This window comes from Lampetra fluviatilis, chromosome 6 (assembly GCF_964198595.1).
Source record: "Lampetra fluviatilis chromosome 6, kcLamFluv1.1, whole genome shotgun sequence".
Lineage (NCBI taxonomy): Eukaryota > Metazoa > Chordata > Hyperoartia > Petromyzontiformes > Petromyzontidae > Lampetra > Lampetra fluviatilis.
Window position 1 is genome coordinate 14,728,199 of NC_136280.1, and position 25,044 is coordinate 14,753,242.

The 25,044-nt window shown below is 47.8% G+C and overlaps 2 protein-coding genes across 7 annotated transcripts in view; one reads left to right on the forward strand and one right to left on the reverse strand.

Moving 5' to 3' along the window:
- The window catches only part of LOC144933192 (uncharacterized), a 97,131-nt gene that overhangs the window by 48,957 nt on the left and 23,130 nt on the right, over positions 1-25,044 (forward strand). For all 6 annotated transcript variants that reach the window (XM_078857821.1, XM_078857824.1, XM_078857825.1 and 3 more), the window contains 7 exons: positions 7,502-9,069; positions 10,216-10,594; positions 11,546-11,948; positions 20,871-20,991; positions 21,870-22,139; positions 23,651-23,817; positions 24,387-24,526. In XM_078857821.1, coding sequence (XP_078713947.1) covers positions 7,502-9,069; positions 10,216-10,594; positions 11,546-11,948; positions 20,871-20,991; positions 21,870-22,139; positions 23,651-23,817; positions 24,387-24,526 — 3,048 coding nt within the window. The remainder of the gene's footprint in view (positions 1-7,501; positions 9,070-10,215; positions 10,595-11,545; positions 11,949-20,870; positions 20,992-21,869; positions 22,140-23,650; positions 23,818-24,386; positions 24,527-25,044) is intronic.
- On the reverse strand, positions 1,741-4,906 carry LOC144932926 (neurofilament heavy polypeptide-like). Its single transcript, XM_078857327.1, has 3 exons — positions 3,878-4,906; positions 3,311-3,435; positions 1,741-2,852 (listed from the first exon to the last, which is right to left on the reverse strand). Exons 1-3 carry the CDS (start codon positions 4,745-4,747, stop codon positions 1,784-1,786), a joined length of 2,064 nt encoding a protein of 687 aa, XP_078713453.1. The 5' UTR covers positions 4,748-4,906; the 3' UTR covers positions 1,741-1,783.

Sequence of the window (25,044 nt, forward strand, 5' to 3'; positions counted from 1 at the left end):
TGGGGGCCAAGAGTGTAGCGCCAAGTCTTGGGGTCCCGTGCGACCTATCCAACGTTGAGGCAGCGCGTCTCGCGAATGACTGAGGCGAGGGGCTGTTTGTGCGCTGGGAGAGTCATCTAGGGGTAATCATTTGAAACTCTATGCCCCGCCCTTTCAAGTGGTAAGCATTTCATTCATGGGTGGTTCGTGGTTGCAGAGATATAGTGATTTCAAATCAGGTCCATGGTTTTGAAACACCCTGTATTTGAATAACCGGACTAATTCATCATCAAATAAGATGCGTGCATATATGGATTATTGTCTCCATGATTTGTGTGGGGGTGCACATTTTTGACATCGCATCCCCATTTAAGGCCAAAGACTGGAGGACATTTTCACAATTCTGGCAACTGTCTGATGATGCTGATTGTAAATATTGGTGAAACTTTTTGTCCATTTGTTGAATTTCATGAAATTTCCCTCTGACATACTGGCAATACATTGACACTTTTGTTCATGTGACAACTTTATTCATTGGCTGTGTTGATTGGAAAGGGTTTTCACCACACTTTTACTGACACGATATGACCCAAAAAACAATTGAGTTCATCCACAAGTTCTAATGTGAGAAGCTTGCTGCTGAAAGTTTGGCTATGGTATGAGATCCATAAAGTGCAAAGGACTCGAATGTTACGTGAAATAGTTAGCCATAAATTATATATTTTTGTTACCATCTTGGAGTGTCAATGATGTTTGTTCAAGACATGATTTGTAGTTCTGTGATATGTCAGAAAACGTCTGGGCATGAGGGAGGTGAGCTTTGTGTACCATGCCTGGGAACTAAGTGGGTAACTTAAATTTCAAAATACAAAGGGGGAAAATAGGCAAATGTAGGGGGGGAAACATACTTAAGGGAAGTCTCATGGTCATCTTGAGATGTGGAAGTTGGCTATGCCACTGCTGATTTAAATAAAATAAACAACTTAACCTCTGCAATAATATAGTATTTATATATGATGGAATACTAGAAATAGTAATGCAGTATAATTTGTATACCATCTAAATTAGTTATGGCAGTATAAGATTAACATTTTAGTTTTTCTTGTATTATGTATGTAGCATATGCAATAACTTGATTTTATATTAAGAATTGTGGTGTAACCTGAAAAATTTACTTTTAAGAAGTAATCGTTTTTGATGGCAATGGTAACTTTGTGTGGCATACTTTTTTCTCACATTGAGCTTTTATTGGCATTTTCTTGGTAAATTGCCATTTTAAAAAGTTCTGAGCACTTGTGTAAACGACTAACTAAATTTAGCAACATTTTAACCGTGCATTTTGCATAATCAGTTGGCTCGTGGGTTAGTTGTGAAAAATATCAGTCTCACCTTAAATATACCCAGTTATGAACCATGATCACAAGGTCGTGGTGTTAAATTAAGGTCAGGAGTCAAAGGATGTGTGCAGCAAAATTCATTTATTTTCTTTAAGCATCAGCCCTCCAGGAATACCATGGTATAACATCGACACTTGTTATACTTTGCTAATTTCCTATTGTCCTTTTCCATTGCAAGCATCTGGACACGAAACGGCCTTTGCCGATTTTAATGTTTGTCTTGCATACATTCGTGGAAATATTTAACACATGCCACTCTTTTATTAGCCACAGGTACTTAGGCACACGATACAGCTGATGTGCAGAGCACAATGCAGGGTGGGTAATATTGAATGCGAGTTTCGGGTGGTGTTCAAATCGTGGTTCCTTGTAAAACGTGGGAAGGTGCTTGTTAAGGGTTGTCCGCTTCACTTATGGGATGATCTCGATGCCGATCTAGCTTTGCCGTGGTCACCCTTCTTGGTCGTGGAAACCACGGTCTCCTCGATTATCTCCTCGTATTCCTCCATCTCGGTCTCAGAGCTAATTATCTCTTCCACCTCGACTTCCTGCTTGTGGTGAACTGTCTTGGTCGAGAGGAAGGTCTCCTCTGTCGTCTCTTCATAGGTTATCTCCTCCTGAGTAATCTTCACCTCGTCTTTCGTCACCGTCGTCTTTGTAGCAGAAGCTATCGGCTGAACCTTGAAGGAAAGGATCTTGAGGGCACGTTTTGACTCTGTGTCTTTCTTTGGAGCCACTGTTTGTGGGACCGTTGTATCTTCCTTTTCAGGCGTGCCTTGTTCTTTTTCACTTTCTTCATCCTTGGCTGGTTTATCATCTTCCTTGATGGATTCGCTGCCACCTTCTTTGGCTTCGGGCTCCGCCTTGTCACTCTCTGCATCCTCGACTGCCTCTTTTGCTGGTGCTTCATCGTCTTCTGCAGCTTCCTCAGTCTCGTCTTCAGCAGCTTCATCATCTGTAGCCTTCGGTGCTTGTTCTTCAGCCTTGTCTTTGGACGATGCTTCCACTTTCTTTCCCTCCTGTTCCTCTTTGTGTGCTTCTAGATCTTCACTAGCATCCTCTTCTTTGCCTTCCTTTTTGTCTTCAGCTTTGGATTTTGTATCTTCAACCTTTTCATCCTTGATTTTCTCGTCAGCACCATCTCCCTTATGTTTCTCCTCTTCAGGAGGAGCAAGAGCCACAGAACTTTCCTCAGCCTTTTCCTCAGCCTCGACTCTATCAGGACCTTCAACTACAATGTCCACTGTCTTGGATGCTGCCGTATATTTTTCCTCGGCCGCAGCTTTGTCTATTTCCGATTCTTTGCCATCAGCTCGGGCGTCCTCTTCGGTTTCCTCTGCTTCATTTTTAGCATCTTTCTCCTTGCTAGGCGGCTCCTCCTGGGACTTGGCCTTGGGTGTGTGGGTGTAAATGGACCTCGCTGAGTCCAAGCTCAGGCTGCTGCTAAAGTGTGAGTCCTCTCCATCCAGAAGTCTCCTGCAGGAAAAACACACCAAAATGCAATTAAACCAATGATCTTAGGAGGTGACTGGTTGGCTTAGGAAGCTGACGTTTGCATGTGAACAGTATCTGGGATTTTAACACCCTAAATTAGAATCCAGGGAGTCGTGTGATATCACATTTTGTAGCAAGTTATTGTTGTGAGCCCGGTTTCCAATTAATCTATTCAGGTTTAAAGTTTCCAGATCTCACTGGTCTTCATTGACAAGCCCAGAGCTAGTGGTTGAAATGTCAATTTCTTATGGGAGTGGCCACTTGGGTTACTCCATATATCAAACACTGTAGACTGGAGCAATCAAGCGCCGAGTTGGTTAGCAGACCTGGGAGTGGCAGCGCGCACTAATCATAGTGTAACTTTGCCGTGCATACGGGAATTATTGATAGACTGCATGTACACAGATGGTGAGCACTGGGTAGGTGGGCACAGCCCTCACCTGTAGGCAGAGATCTCGATGTCGAGCGCCATCTTCACGTTGAGCAGGTCCTGGTACTCGCGTAGGCGACGCGCCACCGCCCACTTGGAGTCGCGCAGCTCCCCCTGTAGCTGTTCCATCACGTCCTGTAGGTGTGTGGGAGGAATGGGCACCACCGTGTGAGCTCCACTGTTTAGGTTAATGTGGCCCGGAACCACTTCTCTAAAGGCATTTGTTTGAAACCACCCAAGTGGCATTGAGACCAAAATGGCTCTTGAGCAAGGGAACTGATTCATACGAAATGTTCCTCAGATCTACGGGGCATGGGGGCAGCATTCCTCTGTCAGCAGTTCCGAACCATCTGTCAAATTCCACTCTTTATATTATGGGAACCAGGCTAACAAAATGAAACCTCTTCTCGATTTCTCACTATGGGCTCTGTTGACCCGCGATTTAAATTTGTTAGTCGTGTGTTTTGGCCACAGCGTCACCTGACTATTTTCAACGGACATTGAAGGGGTATTTGAATGTCATGTCTTTGACAAATTAGGCACAAACCAGTGCTGGTTGAGGGAGGGCTATAGTTACCTGCAAGTTGCCCACGTCGATCTGGTGCCTCTCCTCCATCTCGTTTAGTTGCCTCTCGAGTGAATCCCTGGTTCCCAGCAGCGCGTCCAGCTCCGTGCTTCGCTCATTGAGCTTGTGACGATAAATCGAGAGCTCCTCCTTGGTCGATCGCAGGGCCTCCTCGTTCTGCTCCGCTGCCTTCGTGAGCTCCTTGAACTTGGACTGGAAGCGCTCCTCTGCCGCCCCCTCAACCTGCCCTTTGAGCTGAAACTTGCCGCGGATTTCACGCAGGGCTGCCGCGATGCCTGGCTCTTCGTAGTCTACCTTCTCCACCGAGACGGAGGAGGATTTGATCTGCTCCATAAGTTGGTCCATTTCCTCCTCATGGTTCTTTTTGAGGAAAGCGATCTCATCGAACAGAGCCTGTATCTGCTTCTCGTTGCTCATTCGCACCAGAGAGGCGGTGTCTGTGTTCTTGCTGAACATCTTAAAGAGCTCGTCAGCTTCACTGCGTAGACGAACTTCTTGACCGCATTTCTCTTCGAGCTTCTTGATCTCTTCCTCCAGACGCTCCTGCTCTATCTGCATGGACGTCTTTTCTCCATGAATGTGTTCAATGAGCTCGCGGAGCTCTTTGATTTCACACTCGTAGACATCGTTGATCCCGCTGCGGGTGGTGCCCGACTGCCTCTGTTTGAGTGCTGAGATCTCATCGTCCAGGTCTTTGTTGTTCTGCTCGAGGTCGTGCACCTTGGCAATGTAGCCCGAGAAGCGCTCGTTGAGATCCTGCAGGAGATGCTTCTCGTTGACTCGAGCTTGCTGCATGGCGTCTCCTGTGAGCCCGCTGGGACGGATCTGGTCAAGGCTGTCTGTGTAGTTGAGAGCAGGCATGCTGTAGCCATGCACGAGGCTGCCGTAGCCCGAGCGCTCGCCTCCGAGTCTGGTTGACGAGTACGATCGGAGTCCACCAGAGAAGATGCTCTGGAGCCGCCTGCTGGAGTGAGGCGCGTCCCCGTATGTTCGTCGGGAGGAGCTGCTGATGCTTGAGCCTGCGTAGCTCATGATGGCTGTGCTGGAGGAGGTTGCTGCAGTCCGATGCCGGCTCTTGAGCTGATGCTATCCTCCTCTGCTCATCTCGCCCCTTAAATACAGGGTTTGTGCCAAGCACAGCAGAACTTCATAGCGTGTGCCGCATCACACCTGCAGGCGCACGTGTGCAGATTGCAGCTTCAAATCATGGGAAAAAAATGCATGCTCATTGCGGCCTGCCCGTCTGGCCAACTGTGCCACTCCCATGCGCCTGTTTATTGATTTGCCATTGGGCATTGGCTTTCCTCGCTGGGTGATATTGCGTGCGTCATCTCTAAAGGAGAAACTAAAACAATTTGACCTTTGTAAGTTAACACTGCACTTGGTACCAAGCTGAACGTCAAGTCAACACACCACTTTCCAACTGTAATTCTAAACTTGTTTACAAATGAACCGTGGTCTGATACTGTTCTTTATTCATTTTTAACTGTTGATTGAAACGAGGTATGTGCATTTTACAGCCGGTGGTTTTATTGCAAGAGCATGAATAGGATATTTAATTTTGTTACTTATGTTACATAATGGAATAGCATTGACAGAAACTGTATGCAACCAATAAGTGGCAAATATCTGAACTGGTCCCGGGACCTCTGCCGCACTGGGGAGACCAAGGCAGATGGGCGTGGTGTTGGCCACCCACCACATCGTGTACTGTACCACCCTTAATAGGTGCTCGCTAAAAGCACTTGCCCCTACAGTCTGTTAAAGGTTGCACAGGGGATCTTTCTTATCCACGTTTATTTGAAGGTTGACTTGGCATTAAAACCTAAGTGATTAGTGAATTTGATCGGCGTTTTAATCATCGTCATCTGAACAGTGAAATGGTGAATATGCAAAAGCCACAGTAACATTTTTCACATGAAAATGTTCCCATTTTGTTACATGCCATTGTTGTAAATTGAATTAATGGTTTCATAGTTAAGTCTGCACATATCTTTGTAATTGGGAAAAGGATTAAGCTTGCTGTGGAAAAATGTACCCACTGTTTTCATGTATTACCTTCCACTAGAGACCGACATTTACATTGGACATTGCTGTATGTAGCAGGTGGCATTTTTGCTATTAGTGCATTAAATTAAGAGTGGGCTGATCACACCCGAGCTGAGCTCATTGGCATTCTGTGTGCAGGCTGGCACTGCTGCGGGAAAATACGTGTGCGCATTGAGTGTAATCTGACCCCGCCTTGAGCCACTGAAAAAAAATGCAGGAGTTATATTGAAATGGTCCATTATAGAACATATGCTATTTGAATAAATGGATGCAAACGAGTGTATCCAATGCATAGTTCTTGATCGGCATGGACAGCTAAATGGAAGGCCATGTTCACCAACAAAGGACATGGCACACAGGGAGAGAGAAAGGGGGTGGTTTGTAAAAGAAAGCTTGGAACCTTTTATTAAATTTTAATTGTATTGCTTTTGCCTTGAATCCAAATATTTTGGTGGTGTTTATGGGAATCTGAAATTTGACGTGCATGATGTACCCTCATAGCAGGATGGTATGCAATGGTGTGCCTTTTTATGGGCGTTGCAGCAAATAGCGTTTTGACACGTACATTTCTGATAGCGTGGAGGGGTTTCAGTTTCCAGGTGTTTGGGCAATTTATTTTTTCAACAAGATTGTCCTCACACATTGGGCAGAACCCTCCTGAGTAAAGATATTGAATAGATGGCACTAAAAAGCCAAGTACGATCTGTTCTCCCTATAACGCAGCAGTTGTTTATCCGAAGAACATCGTTATGGACAAATCGCATGAAAATTATTTATAATATAGGATAAAGCACAGTCTGTGATAACACGTAAAATGCATATGCTGGCTGAATAAAGACCAAGGCGCGTGAGTAGCATCTAGAAGAATCCGGCATCATCCCGTCTCGTGTGATGCTACGCCGAGGCAGCCGTACGACCGCTTATTCCTACTCGCGCAGCGTAGTTCTGTTGACTCTATTGCGTTATATCCAATCTCGCATCCGCGTTATAGAAAAATCTGTTACCTAATGTGTTTTTATCACTGTTATATCCAATTCGCTTTGTGAAAATATGCATTATTAGAACAGACTGTATATTCCCATGCCGAAACAAGAAGAAAGGGATCCTCCGCCCTCCTTGAGCGAACCGGCCCTTCCAAGAGAATCTGCAATTGGTGTAAATTGCACGTTACTTTGACGGGGATTGTCGCCATTAAAAAATCCTTAACTGTTCAAACTCTCTTTTTGCATTGACCCTAAAAAATATGAAGGGCTGAGCTAAATTCTCACATGGGATTTGATTTTTGACCAGTGCATTTCCCCTTCCAGCTATTGTACATCGCAAGTGAATTTAGATTTTCTGTCAGTGGCAGTAGCGGGAGTTGTGTATCAGGATGCGTTGAGTGCACTGTAATTATACGAGCAAGTTACTGCATCGTAATTGAGCATACGAGAGAGAATGAGACGAAAGGTGGGGTTTTTTCGGTATTAATGGGTGAGAGTGAGGTGTGGTGATTATGGTTGAGTATTAAGCATTGTATGGTCAAGTGCCTATCCTGACCAACAGTGTTGTTCTCTCATCTTTCAGGAGCGACGACCGAAGGAATTCCAGGTGCCCGCGCCAGCCCAACGTTCGACGTCACTTGAAAATGGCCAGGCACAGCCAGTGAGCGCTCTTCCATCCCCAGCGAGCGGTGTGACTGCACGCCACCCAGCCCCGTCACCTGCCACCAGTCCCGTGTTCTTGCCCACGTCTGCTCCGCCGGTTCCTTACCAGGGGACGTCCAAGCCGCACCCGGTATCCTCGGCGCCAGGCTCCCAACAGCCGGTGACAACGCCCAGCGGCGCCCCTCTCCCCGCCGCCGCCCCTTACACCAGCAGTGGCGAGGTGGCAGCCCCAGCCCGGGAAAGACCCCATTCGTCTTCATCGTCGGTGGTTTCAGCCTCGTCGTCTCAAGGTGGCAGTGTGCCTCCGCAACAGCAGCAACAGCAGCAGCAGCAACAGCAGCGGAACACCGCACCACCCATGTCGTTCTCTGGTCGCCGCGAGGCACGCACAGAAACGCGGTGGGGGCCAAAACCAGGCAGCGGACGGCGCAGCAGTGCAGGCTCCCAGGCCAGCACCGGTGGGAGGAAGCCGGTTTTGCGTGACATGAAGGTCGGGGAAAAGAGCGACGAAACTGATGACGGTAGGGCAGCAGGTGGCAGCCGGCAGCAGCAGCAACAGTCCTCGCATCAGCAGCAGGAACCAACGCAAAACACTAGGCAAGCATCCCAGAGCAAAGGTGGCTCGCGCAGCCGGGGCGAGAGGGACGACGCCAAGGCCGCCGACGCCGGAACAAGCGACAAGGCCAAGGGTGACGGATCTCAGGGTTCGGTCAAGGGGCAGGAGCCGATTGCACCCCCGGCACCCGGTCCACGTGGCAGCCAGCAGTCCAAGGAATCAAGCCGGCAGAGGGATGTCTTCCCCAGTAACGACAGCCATGGCTTTCCGCAAAACCAACGACGACGGGATGGGACATGGCCGCGGGGCCGGGGGTCTGGACCCCGAGCGTTCATGGCGCCTATTGGCACAACTGGCGGGGGCACATCTAGCAGTGGCAGCGCAGACGGGAATGCCGTGCCTAGCACCGTCTCTGGCCGGGAATACTCTGGCCGAGGTCGTGGGGGTGGTGGTGGTGGTGCCAGCGCTCGTGGGGTTCGACCAACGCCTGCGTACAGAGGCGGCCGTGGTCGGCAACGTGAGTTTCAGGCGAAATTCCCGAATCAGCATCCAGTGCAGCAGCAACAGCAGCAGTACCAGCAGCCCAAGGCTCGGGCAGCGCAGCAGGCGAGCTCACCGGCACGGAGTGAGGGCTCCGAGTACGAGGACCAGACGATCCGACGGAGACGGCAGCGTGGCTCGGAGAGCGAACCCGAGAGCGACAACAACAACGAGGACGACGAGGACAACGACCGCGCGAGCACGGATGCCAGCGAGGGCCCGGCCCCCGTTCCCGCTACTGCGCCTGCTGCGCCCAGTGGTGGTGCCGGCGGTAGCGTTGGAGGTGGCGGTGGTGGGGCTAATCGGCCTGACGGGAGGCCTCATCCTCGCAGGGACGTGGGCTCGGGGAGGGTGGGTGAATCCAGGGGCCACCGTGCAGCCCCAGGAGCCAGGTGGGTTGGAGCTTATGGTTCATATATAGCCACGTCTCTTGCTGGTTGCTAGATGCTTGCATCACAGTTCGTAACATTCTTCAGGCTAAATTTCGATTTAAAGCTTTCGTCACTACAGGGATTCATCTTCTTGGTTCTTTCGGTAAAATCACGTAGAAGGGAAGTAATAAAATAATAAAAATAAAACGTGAGAATTATTTTATTATGTTTTATTTTTATTATTTTATTACTTCCCTTCTACGTGACTTTACCGAAAGAACCAAGAAGATTCTTCAGGCTAGTTCTGTGTTTTGAGAGTGGAGCAGTGGCTAACACATTGTGCCGTAGTCCCTAGATTCGATTGCAAGTCATGTGTCGGATCAGTGTCAATTATCCGAAGCAAATTGCTCAATCCTTATTCTTCATCGCAATCATTGCCCGCTACTGGCAGTCCAATGCCACTCTTGAAAATTAGACTATCCTGACTTAAAGCTTTCGTGACTGCAGGAATTAATATTCTTTGGGTCTTTCCGTAAAGTCACGTATATAGCTTCAAAGAAAATAACCAAAAATAACAACTACGACGTTTCGATCGCAACACAAGCGTCCGTCATCAGGAAGGGGGGTTAGCTTCTAAAGGTAAACTGTTTATAAAGGTTTGAAATGGGCGTAGCCCAAATGTAACCAGCCAATGTTAATGTAAGTGGTGGGCAGCGACCGTGGCGGTGGCGGGTTTTTCCCACATTAACAGGTAAAATTTCTCGCCCTAACAGCCACCTCGCTCGCCGACCTCGTGGTTTTTGCTTTGCGATCTTCGAATTAACATGCTAATCTCTCAAATTAACATAGCCACGTCAGGGCGCCCGCCGTGGAGGCCGCTCGACGATCTTACATTATCATGCAAATTTTAACTGGGCAGCCCTTTGATTGGTGGGAAAACCCACCACCGTCGCTATGTATGTATTATGTTGAACTTCTTTCTCACCGTACTTAGCCAACCATGCTACTCAGAGGTGCGGGGAGAAGGACAACAAACTAACTGCACAAAGCAGTTCTAAAGGAATGAGTTTTCAATTTAGAGTGCTTTGGAACGTACTCCTGTGTCCTGCAACACTAAACAGAGGATAATTGTTGTGCATGTTGTCTATTTAAATGGTCCCATTTAAGGTCTGGCCACAGAGATCACCGGTCGGAAAACACCGACATCAGACGGGGTGACACTGACAAGCAGCATGACTACGAGCGAGATGACCGGCCTCCAGCGCCCGACCGCCGACGCGACAACTTCGCTGGCTCCGGGGGAGCGGGCGGCTCCGGCACAGGCGAGAGGGGCAGCGCGGCAGGGGGAGAACGCGCAGAGAGGGGAGGCGCCGTGTTCTCGGCACGCGGGCAACCGTCTCGCCGCGGACGAGGCGCTGCGTACCTGGGGCGCGGGCGGAACGGCGCGGCCCCCCGGTCGCACGGGGGTTCGAGGGCCGGGGAGGTGGGCGAGGGGGGTGGCCCTGCTGAGCCTGGAGGCGCTGACAAACCCGCAGACAAGTCGCAGGTAACGTTTGGCACGGCTCACGGGCCAGCAAGTTTGCAACGGTATGAACGTGTTAGAGGGTTATAAACAAGGCTTATGTCTTTGCTCTCGTAGTGATTTGGAATTGTCACGTCACTGTGGCGTTGGTGGGTCACGTGCGCGTGCATGCCAGCACCGTGGAGGCAGGTGTTAGTGCATTGCACAAATGCCACGCTACTCCGAGGGCGTCGAGACGGAGCCATTCCCTGGCTCGCCAGATGGAGGGGATACAGCAAAATTTGGACTATCTCCATTTGTCATTTCTTTATGGAATAATGTTGCCCCCTCAATCGTGCTGGTTTTCTCCAGGTGCTCCTGTTTCCTCCCACCTGCATGAGCACTGTTTAACTGGCTAAAAACATTTAATATCCAGAGGACTATATTGCTTGGGCAATTGTTGGCACCAGCTCTCACAGCCTGGCTGCCTTCCAGCGTGTCTGGGTTTTCTCAGCATTATGAGATGCAATTTCTATGAGCGATGCTATGTAAAATTAACCGTTAACCATAACTTATTATTATATCGGGTGCCAGTCTCCAATTAGATCAGCCATTTTGAGCACTTTCAAATTAAGGTTGAAACCTTTAATGCATTTGCTCTGTTAACACTAGCTGTCCCCATCATGAGTTTGAAAGTGTGACTAAAATAAAAATCACAATTTTATGATTTTTCTGTCTTTAAATTAAGTCTGTATAACCGTTATGAAGGGCAATTTCTCTAAATTGTTTCATGTCTTGACTTAAAGCTTTCGTGACTGCAGGAATTCATGTTCTTTGGGTCTTTCGGTAAAGTCACGTAGATAGGTTCAAAGAAAATAACAACGAACGCTTGTGTTGCGATCGAAACGTCGTAGTTTCTTGTTATTTTCTTTGAACCTATCTACGTGACTTTACCGAAAGACCCAAATAATATGTTTCATGTCTATTTTCGCTCAGTGGCAGCCAAAGCCAGAACGGCGTTTCACTCGAGGAGGAGGAGGTGGCGGCGGCGGCGGCGGCGGCGGTGGTGGGGGTGGCGGCGGCGGCACCGGTGGTCCCCCATCACGGCGTGGTGGCACCGAGGGCCCACCCAGGCGCCACCAGGCCCTGGGCCACCCGCATGGCCACGCGGCGTCGTGGCAGCGGTGGCAGGATCGACCCCCGCGGTTCACGCGTCGACGCCACTCTCCCGGGTCGGCGGCGATGGCGGCAACCAGCGGCCGCGTGGATCCCTCCTCCCGCGGGCCGGCTGGCAATGCCACGTCTGGGACCGCCGTGTCACCCGAGGGGGCGGCCATCGGTGGAGGAGGGGCGGTTGCCGGGGGGGCGACAGTCGGAGATGATGCAGCGGGCCCTCCAGGTAACAGCGCGCGACCGTGCCATTGAGGGTTTGGGTGGGTGGTTGGGGGGCGACTCGTTGCATTTAGGCTGAGGCATCAGTGAAGCGTACGGCGCTTGGATTGAGAGGGCCAGCTGGGAGTAAGTGGACAAGAATTCCCTGCCTCAAAATGTATTTAGTGTATTGTTATTTACAATCAATGTGTGGGTTATTTACTGATGTATGGCTGAGATACAGCTCTTTGTAGAGCTTCAGGAATCTTTGTCATGAGCTGGTGAGAAAATCTCAGCCTGGATCCACTGGCTCCATCAGCTCTCCTCCTCCCCTTCACTCTTATTGATTGATTTATTATTCTTCCCCCATCTGCATCACTTTCCCAGTCTTCCTCTCCCTCATCCTTTTAAATGTCCTCTCTTCAATTTTATTTCCCACTCTCCATTCCTCTCTTTACTTCCTCCGTTGCCTCCTGCTTCTTTCCTCTGCAGTCAGTAAAATGGACACCTTGTGAGGCTGCACTGATTATTTTATTGCAGTCTACAGCGGTTGTCATTGAGTCAGTTTTCATTCTACGAATGTGGATGCCACAGTTAAAAACGTTGTCCACTGCTGGTTTAAGCATGGGGATTCAAGCACTTTGTGGCTTACTTTGTAGGTATGATATTAATGTTTGCTTTACTCTACACTGTGTGGTTTGGGAAATTCTCAATGGAATTTGCTGGGCAGTTCAGTTAAATATTTTGAGTCCATGAAGCAAATGGCTTTTTGCATTCAGATGTAGAGGCTGAGATGGGGTTTATTAACTCTGTTCTGCAGTGCTTATGGGACGGCAAAGTGAGGGCAAGTGACTTTGTTGTTTAAATGATGGGCAGCCATTGGGATTAAAACCCGACCCAAGGTTATTTCCTTCTGATCCAAAAAAAACTGTGAAGTGAAGATAATATTGACTGAACGCTGTTAAAATGGCGCGGTGGCTTGTGTCTTTTCCAGTGACTTTAGAGACAGGGCTGGTGGGGGATCATGCTGAGATGAAGTGCATGAAACGCCACCTTCGGGGGCAGCAAAAGTGCCTGTGATAGGCAGTACAGCCGAGGAGGTTGGCGACCAGTATGGACGTATTTTTGAGTGCATGTTATGGGTTGTTTTTTTTGTTCTTCTGTTACTCAGGTGTATTCCCAAAAGGGGGTAAAAATAAGTTCAAAGGAATTAACCAAACATCCCAAGTAGGAACTTCATAAGTTTCGTGTCTTAATAAGGTGTTTGTAGGGTAAGGAAATAAATTATTAGTGTTATTTGTTACAAAAGATAATTGTTAAGATAACACTGTGTTGTTTTAATTTAGTTTTACTGCCCTGTTTTAATTTGTGAGGACTACAACACACGTACCGCTCGCTTTCCTGTGTTTTATATCACGTGTAATAACAAGCTTAAAATGGCATGCTGGAAAACTGAAACATCCCATTACTCGTTTCACTAAATTGGGAGCCAGTAGTACTACAGGCTTGTCTCGCTTAACGAGCGAGATATACGTTCCGCGGAAATTGCTCGGTTAAAGTGAACGGTCGTCGTTTTTCTGATTGACTACTCCCATATTAAAAGCAAGAGTTACATAACAGCCCCCAAAATCTTCCACTTTTGAACAACTTTTTTTCACATGAGAAATACAAATTGCTAAAATTTTAAAATAAAGTAATGAATATCAAATTTAACACTTGCCACACGTGAGGAACCACAATGCAAGATCCCCCATATATAGCATATGATATCACCTCGTTCCAGCCACATTTGAAATCAACAATCGCGCACACTCTCTCCACTCAGTCACACAGCCCTCTCACGCTCGCTGTCTCTCATGCATGCACACATACCTCCCCCCAAGACAAAGATCCCCTGTATAGCCTTAACAGACTGTTGGGTCAAGTGCTGTTAGTGAGCACCTTTTGAAGGCCGGCACCGCAGGGCGGATGAAGGGTGGGTGGCCAGCACCACACCTCATTCGTGGCGATGTTTGTTTACACACTCCACCAAGTACTCATTTGAGTCCGAGTCGTCCTAGGGGAGGCCCAGGACCGGTTCAGATAATCGTTACTGGTATTGGCCATGAGTGAGAATCGAACTCGGGCCGATGGGTTCGTAGCGCTGTGCGCTTACCGTTTCGCCATCGCTCCCCACAGCCACCCATCCTGCCAGCCACCCATATGGTACAGTGCTTTCACGAGGCCCACACACTGCCACCCTACCCCTCTCCTGCACCCACCTAAATTACATGGTTCACGCAGCACGGCTGCTAAGCAAATAGCTGCGGGCCGTGGTTTTCCCTCCCTGCCACCACTGGACGCATTTGATAAATCGGTCTCTGCTTGTTACGCTAACATGCAAACATTCACTCGTTTTTCTAACAAATTTGGTCAAATTCAAATTGCTCAAATTCTCGTAAAAAAACGCTCGTTAAGCGAGACACGCCTGTAAATGTATGAATGGTATTGATCAAATTCCTTACAGCTTCCTCATTCAGTGTAAATCCACACGCTGTAAATTTCTGTTCACCGAGATCTCACAGCACCGTTTTTGGGTATCCATTCCCCATAAAAGCAATCCACGATTCAGTTAATATCAATGAGCAACACGCATTCAGCTGTGAGGAATTTTAATCCTTACCGTGTGCTTCATGCGCATGTTACTGCTGGCTGCAATTTAGACCTATTGCCATGCTGTTGTCGTCGTCGTCGCTTAAAATAGGGAAGTGGTGGCATGTTCGTCGTTTAAGTAGGTGAGATTCGCCGCTGCCATACACCAAGCATACACCCAGAACAGACTGGAACGTAAAACGACTCCATGCCAGATTCACTCGTGCGAAGGTGGCATCATCGCAGCGATACCACTCTGCTACTCCTGACACATTCATCTGGCTCTCAACCGCCTCTGTAAAATTCCACTTGTTGCTCTACATCAATCAGCCTTATGAAAAAGAAGACCAAGAATAATTGCTCTTGTGTATAAGCCTCAAAAGACTCCTCCTCTGTGTACCCTGCATGCTCCACCAATCCGGATAAAGAATGCTCACCGGCCAACTCACCACTTAATATAACTAACAAAAGCAAGAGGCAATGAAATAATTGGCGACTTTCCGTTATGCATTTCATCGTTCTACAAAACAAGCAATTGACTGACAAAAGTGTAGCTTTTCTTTGAAGCAGCATGACACCTGCTTAGTTTTTTAGTCTTTTTAAAACATTTTAAAGGAGTTTTGTAAAAAAAAAGTTAAACTTGCGGAGGCTCTGGCAGCTGACTGAGGATTTGGCGTTTCAACATTGCGCCCATTCGGGTCTGCTTTGTAGGTTATGTCTGACCTTGCTGTTGTACATAACTGTACATGACACCCGTTTTACAAAATAAACATGTGCTACATTGTTAACTCTGTCTTTTTAGTAACTGTTAAGTGAAAGGATTTTAAGATACAGAAAAAAACATCATCCCAGTAGTGATTTTTTTTTATGCTGAGGAATGTGTTTACAGATTGTGGTCAGGAAATATTTTATGTTTGTGACAAAAAAAGTGCATGCGTGTGATGCTGGAATAAAATCCCTAATTCAAAGAGGTCGCCGCGTGACTTGGGTGAATCTTGATGCCCTTGTCTGAGCACTAAAACAACACCTTTGGGAGTCCTGGGTTTGAATCTGGGCAAGAACCTGTGATTAAACCGGGCTCTCAAGTGTTAGCAAGTTGATGGTCTCAGCCCCGGTCACTCATGACTTAACAAGCCCATCATGATTGGTTTTTTTTATTTTGGATTAACTTTGCCGTGGGGAGGTACATTGATAATTATATTGAATTATACAGAGCAGCAGAATAATATTGTCCTGCACGGCATGAATGAGCACATGTAGTGATAATTAACATCAGTATAATAGAGATTTAAAATGCATAACAGGTAACACATTAAGCCCATTTTACACCGCATGGGGGAAACACTCCTGTGATCAGAGGTCTATTGAGGAAATGCTTGTCAAAGCAGTTTGGTATATTCTTTCAGCGCTTTTTCAATAAATAGCATCACTACCTGAGGCTCGGCGTTCACAAGTTTGAATATTGCTCTAAATATAGTTAAATATTCTAGCTGTGCCTAAAACTGTCTGCAGCTCTCAAAGATGCAGAAGAAACAACGAGGCTCATAGATAGTGGGTGGGGGAAGTAAGTTGACAAAAAAGCCTCATACCTCATCGGATTCCTCCAGTGTAAGTAATGATTCTGATTACGAAGGTGGCAGCAGTGAGAGACGGTGCCCACCCCAACAACTCTGCATCACGTTCCGTGGCCCTAATGGGAATTGATAGTTGAGATTGAGTAGTGGCATGGACCAGAGAAACAAGTTTTTACCAAGGTACAAAATCTTATCTATTGCCTTGGTTCCTTGACGACAAGGTTATGTCAGTTATAACAAAATCCACATCTATATATATGGTCCCAATTAAAAAAAAAACTTGGTGTCCATGTTTAATAAATGTAAGTTGTATGAACTTATTTCGCACCATACGTGGCCAGCCGTGCGAATGTGAGGTGCGGGGAAGGACAACAAACTAAACACAAAAAGCAGTTATAAGGAAATGAGTTCTTAATCTACGAAATGCGTATTCAATCTAAATCAGCGTTTGACAGTGCTGTCACCTCTATTGTTGGCACTGGGCCAGAAGTGGAATTTTCCCATTAGTCTGTCTGAAAAGCAGTTTACGTTTTTACAGATTGGAAAGGATTCACGAGCACAGAGGGGCGAAGGGGAAAAGTAAAACCATCAGAGGGGATTTGAACTCACAACCATCTGATTGTGAATTGCACACTTTGAGCCCCACCACCACCACCTCAACAGTTCTTCCAGAAAAAGAACAAGGGAAATCAAAGTATAATATAAAAAAAATTCAAGTGAAATGGTGTTTTAAGATTGAGTGCTTTGATTTTACGACTCATTTGGGGGAGCGGTAGTGTAGTGGCTATTGTGCTGTGCTACAGACCCGGCAACCCCGAGTTCAATTCCCACTTATGACCAATAACAGTGGTCAATATTTGAATTGGTCCTGGGCCTCCCCTAGGTCGACTCGTCCTTAAATGAGTGCATGGTGTGCTGTTTAAACGTCAGCATTGGGGAAACGACTGCCGGGCGTGGTGCTGGCCTCCACCTCCCTTGTGTGCTATGCCCTAAGTATGCACTACCAGCACTTGCCCCAAAGTCTGAAAGGCTATACGGGGAACGTTATTGTAAAACAGTGAAGGACTCTTTATCCCTCATGTAGCATTGTATTTTCTGATTTCACAACTCCCATTGGAATCCTACCTCTGATTGTATGTAACGTAGTCTTTTGCCAACATATCTACCCTGCCTGCCCATTCCTCACTAAACCAGCGTGTGTTGGTTTTTCACTTGAGATTAGACTCAAATCTCTGAGCTGTGTTGATCTACAGAGACTTTGAATATTCTCATAAAATGCTTTTTAGAAAAAATAAATTTGAAAGATTAAGAAAGGTGGAAGGGAACTCATTATGCGGTGCACGTACACGAGTTGATCCTGTCACTGCTAGGGCCAGTCAAAAGCTGCAGAATTGTAGCTGCACTACTTTAGGGTACAGATGGCTTGAAGCCCCGGACTACCTCCTTAACCTCAGGCTTGTGGCACACTCACGAGTGGTGAACGTGGATGGTCAGCTGTGGATGGGGGGGGGGGGCCTTGTTGCTCCTCTGTCCACCCAGGGAGGCTGGTGAGACCACACCATCACCGGGGAGGAGTGGGCAGCTCACACCCAGTGGAGCCCAAGGACGATGAATGACAACCTCACATACAGTCCTGTGTATGCGGAGAGAGAAGAGTGCATTTCCTAATAAGACCGATTTAATTGTATTGGTCTGACAAAGTTACATTCAGAAATGTGTCCCTAATGGGAGTGAAATGGGAACTATTAGGTGGATTGAAGCCTGAATGGCATAAAGTTGAGGATAGAAGATTCGGGCTATGCAGCCGTGCTGAAGCTAATAGATTTGCAGACCACTGACCTTTAGCTATCTTAGCACAAAAGAGCTGCATGAAATGCTGAACATTCTGAACAGAGCTACAACAGAACAAGGGTTGAAGATCAACATCGAGAAAACCAAAGTGATATATATTTAAAATTAAGAGGTTCGTCAATATTGTCGTCAGACTAACCATGCAGCACGTGACAATGAGGCCAGGAGGTAAAATGCATTGGGAGCATTACAGCTGAGAATGCCGGGGGTTTAGAAGATCTAAGGACATGAACTGGCAGTGCATAAACTTATTGGACAATTATATATTGTGAATTTAATTGGTAAAAGGCTAAGAAAGAACACACCGATAACGTATGTTGGGAGCGGTAACAAACATTTTATGAATATGTAGCTTATGTTGAACTTTGCACCGTACGTAGCCAACCGTGCTAATCGGAGGTGCAGGGGAAGGACCAGCTAAATACAAAAAGCAGTTCCAAAGAAATGAGTTTTCAATCTAGATTTAAAACTGCACAGCGCTCCAGTGTCTTCGTAATATCGGAAGGAAGAGCATTGCAGACGGCCACAGAATGAATGTGCCATTGCATTAAAGAGAACTCAACAGGACCTAAAGAAACAAGGACGTGTGTTCCGACAACAGTAAGTGAAACGCCACACACATAAATATGGTTAATTTAATTAATGGTGATAATAATGGCTTTCTCTAGCGCCGAAACATTTGGAAGGCATTTCAACACCCCACACAGGAGCAAGCTCACTGGCTCGGCAGCGAAGAAAACGGCGTTGCATTGTAAACACTTTTGGAAACCCTCGTTTAAGACATCCGTCCTGGAGGTACATGTGCAGCGTTGGAAGAGACCCAGAAGATGCCAGGTTGTGGAAGTCGCGTGACCTTGTGTTTGGTGTTGACTTTGGGGAACATGGACGACCGAAGGAGAAGAATGAAACCACACATGACAAAATATTTACTTCATCCATTTTCCTGCAGTTCTTAGGAGCACTCGGTGATTGTTTTGGATCATGAATGTACATTTCGGGTGAAACAAAAGATAAATAATATAATGATCTCTTTTGCTTTGGATACATTCGAAGTGTGCAGATACAACACAGGGTTGTTTGGACAATTGGCTCAATACTTAGGAGTATTCATCGGCCATCAGTCTCGTCATATTTTCATTTTATAGTTCTACTTCTGTCCTACTTTTCTCTAAACTCACTTGAACAGCTTTTCTGGTTATGAAATCGTATTTCATTATACGGTATTGTACAGAATACACTTAACCCTTTCCCGTTCCGAGACGTCTGCAAGTTGCAGGGTGGGTCCCGTTCACCTTTGAATCTCAGAACTCTCAATCGGTTGGCGTTAATTTGATTTAGAGACTCAGAGCGCCACTATTTTTAAAGACATTGTGCTCACCGCAGAGAACTGTAGTGTCACGACCGCACAATGATAGCTGGCGCCAAACTGCCACGCCCTCCCACATGGTCTTGTGGGAGCCTCTGTTTCTGACTTGCTGATGTTACGGTAAAGTGATTTTATTTTAGTTTTTCCTCCGATTCTGGGAACGGGTTTATGATTCCTTATCTACATGCCACATTTGGCGATCCTAATCAATGCTGGCAGCCGTGAAACAATGTAGGGAAAAAAAACAGATTTCATTGGTGGAGACCACTCTTAATATTACACCCTCTACTAACTTACCACAGCCCCAGAGGGATGAAGGGCTGACATGACCCCTGATTGAGATTGTAACGTGATCTTACGTTTGTGAGTTGAGCCACATCGCTACCCAGCCAACATGGACCCTATTCAGCCTGTATTCAAACTCATCACTAGTTTCTTGCCGAAACGTGTACTGGGGCACAATATCATTCAGAGTTTATAAAATCTAAATTGTAATTATATTGAAGGCAATTTAAAAAATCAGTTGGCTTTTGTGTGCCATAATTGCATGTGTTTGTGATGGTATCACGGTGATGATGCATCGCTGCGTATCCCATTGTGGAATGCGCTCACTACAATGATAATTTTGAAAGTCAAGAGTTGAATTTCCACCACAGTTGCCCAATAACTCCTCCTGTGCATTACTATCAAAGTGCACGCCACATGGTGTCCATAGTCATTGAAGGCGCAGAAAATGCACGGTTGTGCGTGTGGAGCGTTGTGGAGCCTGGTGGAGCGGAGCGCCGGGCGGCTTAAACACAGCACATTGGCACAGTAGGGGGCACAGGTGGTGCATCGGCCAGTCATCTCAGTCAGGTGACCTATGGCACCTGAGTCTGCCCCGTGACCTGCCAGCAAGCGTTCGACACTTCACGTAGCCTTTACGTGCACACAGCCTGGAACAAACGCCGTGGTGCGTCACCGCCACTTAGTGGCGAATGGCGGTTGTTGGTGCAAGTGTTAAGCACGGCGCACTGACATCCTGAACACTTGTGTTTGGATTCTGCTCATTGTCAGCTTCAGTGACACGTGAAATCTAAACCATTATTGGGCCTCTCTTAGGTCGACTGTTTTTAAACGAGTACCCGGTACTCAGATTGTAAATGTTATGGATTTGCTCTCCAACACACTGGTGTGCTGTACCAATAACGAATTGGCATGTTCTGTTTACGTGAAAACCCTTACTAATTGGCTGTGTCGGGTGGTGGCGGGTTTACCGACACAATTTATACTTATGCGATCTAACCCAGAAAACCTGCACAATATCTCGTAGTGTAAGCAAACACCAGCGGTGGGGAGATGAGGGCAATGCGGCGTGGTGTTGACCACACTTCCTCCTGTGTCATGTCGGCCTTAACAGGCACACACTAAAAGCACTTTTTTTCCTGCAGTCTTCACGCCTGCACAGAAGACCTATGTCTACGTTTGTATGCGTCTGGGTACATGTGTGTGCCTCTGTTTCCTCCCGTGTCTGCGTGTGTGCATCCAGGTGGGGGAGCCCGCTCCCCCGAACCGTCCGACCTTGCGAACGAGGAGTGGGAGACGGCTTCAGAGAGCAGTGACTTCACAGAGAGAGAGCGCAAGATCCGCACTCGAGACATGCACCCCAGGTACAATGGAGTGCCACGTGTTCGGTTGGATCGGTGGGCTCGCGGTACATGCGCCAGCACTGAGATCTCAGATAGCATCACTTGAGTATCTAGGGTTTATTTACATTTTATTTCACGAGGTGTGGCCCACTGAGCTATAGCTCTCTTTCAGAAGCGACCTGGCCACAAATGATAGCTCAGCAAAGTGGTTTATCATTGGAAATTTCTCGCAGGCAAATACTCTTAAACGCGTGTTCCTAAATGTGGAGGGAAAAACCGGAAAAAATGTAGGTGGCGACAGGGTTTGGATTAAACCCACGACCTATATCCTACGTGAGGCAGATAACATCTTGCCAATGGGGGGCGCCCTTTTCAAAGCGGATTTCAGACACCTGGGGGTAAACTCATCTTCAAGTACGCTTGGTTCTTTCGGTAAAGTCACGTAGGTAAAGAAAATAAAATAAAATAAATTATGAATTAAATCACGACGTTTCGATTGTGTTGTAATCGAAACGTGATTTTTTTATTATTATTTTACCTACGTGACTTTACCGAAAGAACCAAGAGTATGGATCCTTGCAGTCACGAAAACTTCAAATCTAGAATCATCTTCAAGTGTAGACCTTGCCATTTCAGCTCTGGTGATTGTATTGCTGGAACTCCCCCATTAAATACCTTTTGTCACTTCAACAAAGATGTACTAAATGGCCTCAAATAAGCATGGAGCATTGATCATCTCCTTAAGGAGCAATAAGTAAGGGATGGAAATTCCACATTGCTGTGGCAGAACACAGTCTCAATGGCAGCGTCCACTAGGTCTTGCACAATTGTTTCACTCTTACTGCTGGTCTCTGCTTTTCCCTTCACCCCCTCTCCAACCGCCCACTCCCCTCCCATAGGGGTCCAGACTCCTCGAGTGGTGATGGCAGTGGTGGTGGCGGAGGCAGTGGAGGAGTAACCGGCGGCGGTGGCGGCGGGGGAGGAGCAGGTGGGGGCGGCGGTGGCGGTCGCGGGGCCGCTCCCCTTCCCGGCGGCCCTGCCCAGGGTTCATCTCGCCGGGCACTGGGGGGTGGCCCTCGGGGAGGAGAGCGGGAGAGGACAAACCGACGGCTGGCGGGGGGCGGGAGGGGGGACCGGGTGAGCGCGGTGGCACACCGAGCCAAGAAGGGGTACGTGGCCGGCTGACAACGCTACACACCAAGACAAAGATAAAAGACAAAGATCCCCCATATAGCCTTAACAGACTGTAGGGGCAAGTGCTGTTAGCGAGCACCTATGAAGGCCGGAACGGTACACAAGGGGGTGGGTGGCCAGCACCACGCCCGACCGCCTTTGTCTCCCTAGTGGCAATGTTTACACACCGCACCAGGTACTAATTTGAGGCTGAGTCGACCTAGGGGAGGCCCAGGACCGGTTCAGATAATCGTCACTGGTGTTTGCCGTGAGCGGGAATCAAACCCGGGTCGCCAGGTTTGCAGTGCAGCACGCTAACCGCTACACTACTGCTCCCCCGGGCACACATACACACCCACCCCCCCGTGTACTTCCATGCGAGTTGTCACGGCGACATCACTGCCCCCCCGCCGCTGAGCCGACACGATTCATCATCCTCATCGTCACGATTCATGGGAATTTCGTCATTTGTTTTTTCTTTGCTTTGTCTCGTGCTTATATGCTCAAGTAGTGCACATCTTTTTGGCACCAATCTCTTATGTCGTTGTCAAACCATTCTCTGTTGCATCTTTCTCTCTTTACAGTTCCTTCCATTCAGAACACAGTAAAACATTTCCTCGGTTGTCCATTCTGCACATGTGTCTAAATAGTACCAGTTTCATTCTCACCATGACCTGCATCAGGTCTTCTCTGTGCAACGTTTTATTTAAATTGTTTTGCTGCTTTACATTTCCACGTAAATGCACTATCATTCGTGATGGCGGGTCTCTTCTGAAAAAAAATCTAATAGCTCAGTGAGCTTTACTTTCTAAGCTGAAACATAGCTTAGTTTTAGTTGTATGTTTTATTAAGTTATTTGTTTGCCTTTCCTATACTTTTCACTCCTATATTGTTTTTGTATCGTTGTTGTAATATTCTGACCCGCCTCGACTGGACATCTGTAAAAAAAGCTTTATAGCGCAACCGATTCCTTCAGTATAAATAAATATTCTGATTCCGATTCATATGAGCTTAAGCAAACACCATGACAAATGCACACAGTTCCGCATGAGCATTGTTGGTGTTTATCCCCTCTCCTTTTGGACGCCACGGTGACAAGACACTAACCACCTCGCCTAGTATACAGGAGGTAATGGGTTCGATCCCAACCCTGACGCCTGTATATTTGGAGTTTGCATATTCTCCCCATGGTCATGTCGATTTTTTTCTGGGTCCTCTACTTTTTTTTTCCCTCCACATTTAGAATCAACATGCATTTAGGGTATTTAACTACTGCTATGAATTTTCACGCAATAATCTGCTTAATTGAGCTATCATTAGTGGCCAGTTCACTGCTGAAAAAGAGAAATAGCTCTGTGGGCCTTACCCTGGTAACATGAAAGGTAGTTGAAGCAGTTTTGGGATTGCTTTTGGCATTGTGCGCGCCGGCGGCGCATGCCCTCCTTTTGAAAATGAACGGGGGAAGACACCTTTCTTCTCGGGTTTCTTGTTGGTCGCGTGTGTGCAGAGTGCCAGAGCGCATCGCCAGCGCCGCAGGGGGTGGCGGCGGCGGTCCCCCATCGGAGCCCCCCCCAGACCCCCAACAGGCTCAGGCCAAGAGGCAGGAGTCGGAGGCCAAGAAGGCCAAGGAGAAGGCGGACGCCATCTCACAGTTCGACCTCAACAACTACGCCAGTGAGTGTCGCGGTGGGCGAGGCGCGCTCATAGCTGCGAGGCTCCCGGTGGAAACTTGCTGGATGGCGTTCTCGTTTCGAGCACTCGGCTCTTAACCCGTTCCGGTTCCGATGACCTACGTCATTGGAATGGAAACGGAAGAAACATTTTTACAACGTTTATCGATTACCAACGCTCCCACAAGCTCATGCGGGAGGGCGTCTGGTACAGTTTGGCATCAGTTATCATAGAGTGCGGTCGTGTCACGATGGTTCTCTGTGGTGTGAGTACATTGTCTTTTAAAACAACGGCGCTAAGCTTCAATTTTATTTAGAGAAGCCAACTGCTTACGCGTTCCGAGATTCAGCGGTGAACGGGGACCCACCCTGCAACTTGCAGACGTGTCGGAACGGGAAACCATTAAATAAGTACTTGACGGAGAGACAAAGGCAGCTGGGAGTGGTGCTGGCCACACAACCCTCCTTGTGTCGCGTGCATGCCTTGATAGATGCTTGCAAACAGCATTTTCTTGGACGGTCTATGATGGTTGATGTGTCTGTGTGCGTGTGTGCGTGTGTGCGTGCCCGCAGGCGTGGTGATCATCGACGATCACCCCCTGCTGAGCATGGAGGAGGCGGAGGACCCACAGAGCGCGGGCGCCGGCTTCACTCAGGTTCTGTCCAAGCGACAGAAGCGTCTCCAGGACAAGAAGGAGGAGCCCATCGCTCCGGTAGAGCATGCCACTACGCCATACGGCATGACTTGCCCTCCCCCCAGCCCCCCTTGCCTCACGTCTGCCACTCCTCTTATCCCCACGACATTTTTTTTTTACCTTTTTTTATTAAACGAGAGACCGGTACAACGCGCGAGTGACGGGGATAGGGGAGGGGGGGGGGGTACAGATATTCCGCAGATGACAAACCCCGACGCCAGGTGCCCACGGGGTACGGTGGTTGGGTGCACTGGCCCACTACTCGCGTAGTAAGGGAAAGCGTAACAATCACTCGGAGTGATTGTTAAGCATTTCTGCTTGACGTTTTGGATCGTTTGCGATGGCCTGCTGGTTAAGTCAGGGCGCTTACGGCCACGTCAGATCACATAAGATGGCACCGCTGAAATATTCGGTTCAGTCCAGGTTCCAGCCGCCCGTTATTAATAACAAGGGCACACGTTGTGCCCTTACCCTGATTGCAAGTTTTTCTCTGCCGTGCAGCGCCATCTGCAGAGAAAATCTAAGCAGGTACTGGT

Coding starts and splice junctions, on each gene's coding strand:
- LOC144932926 (XM_078857327.1), bottom strand. CDS start 4,747: ATGCCTGCTCTCAACTACACAGACAGCCTTGACCAGATCCGTCCCAGC. Junction 3,436..3,877: donor TCGACGTGGGCAACTTGCAG/GTAACTATAGCC, acceptor ACACACCTACAG/GACGTGATGGAACAGCTACA. Junction 2,853..3,310: donor ATCGAGATCTCTGCCTACAG/GTGAGGGCTGTG, acceptor TTTTTCCTGCAG/GAGACTTCTGGATGGAGAGG.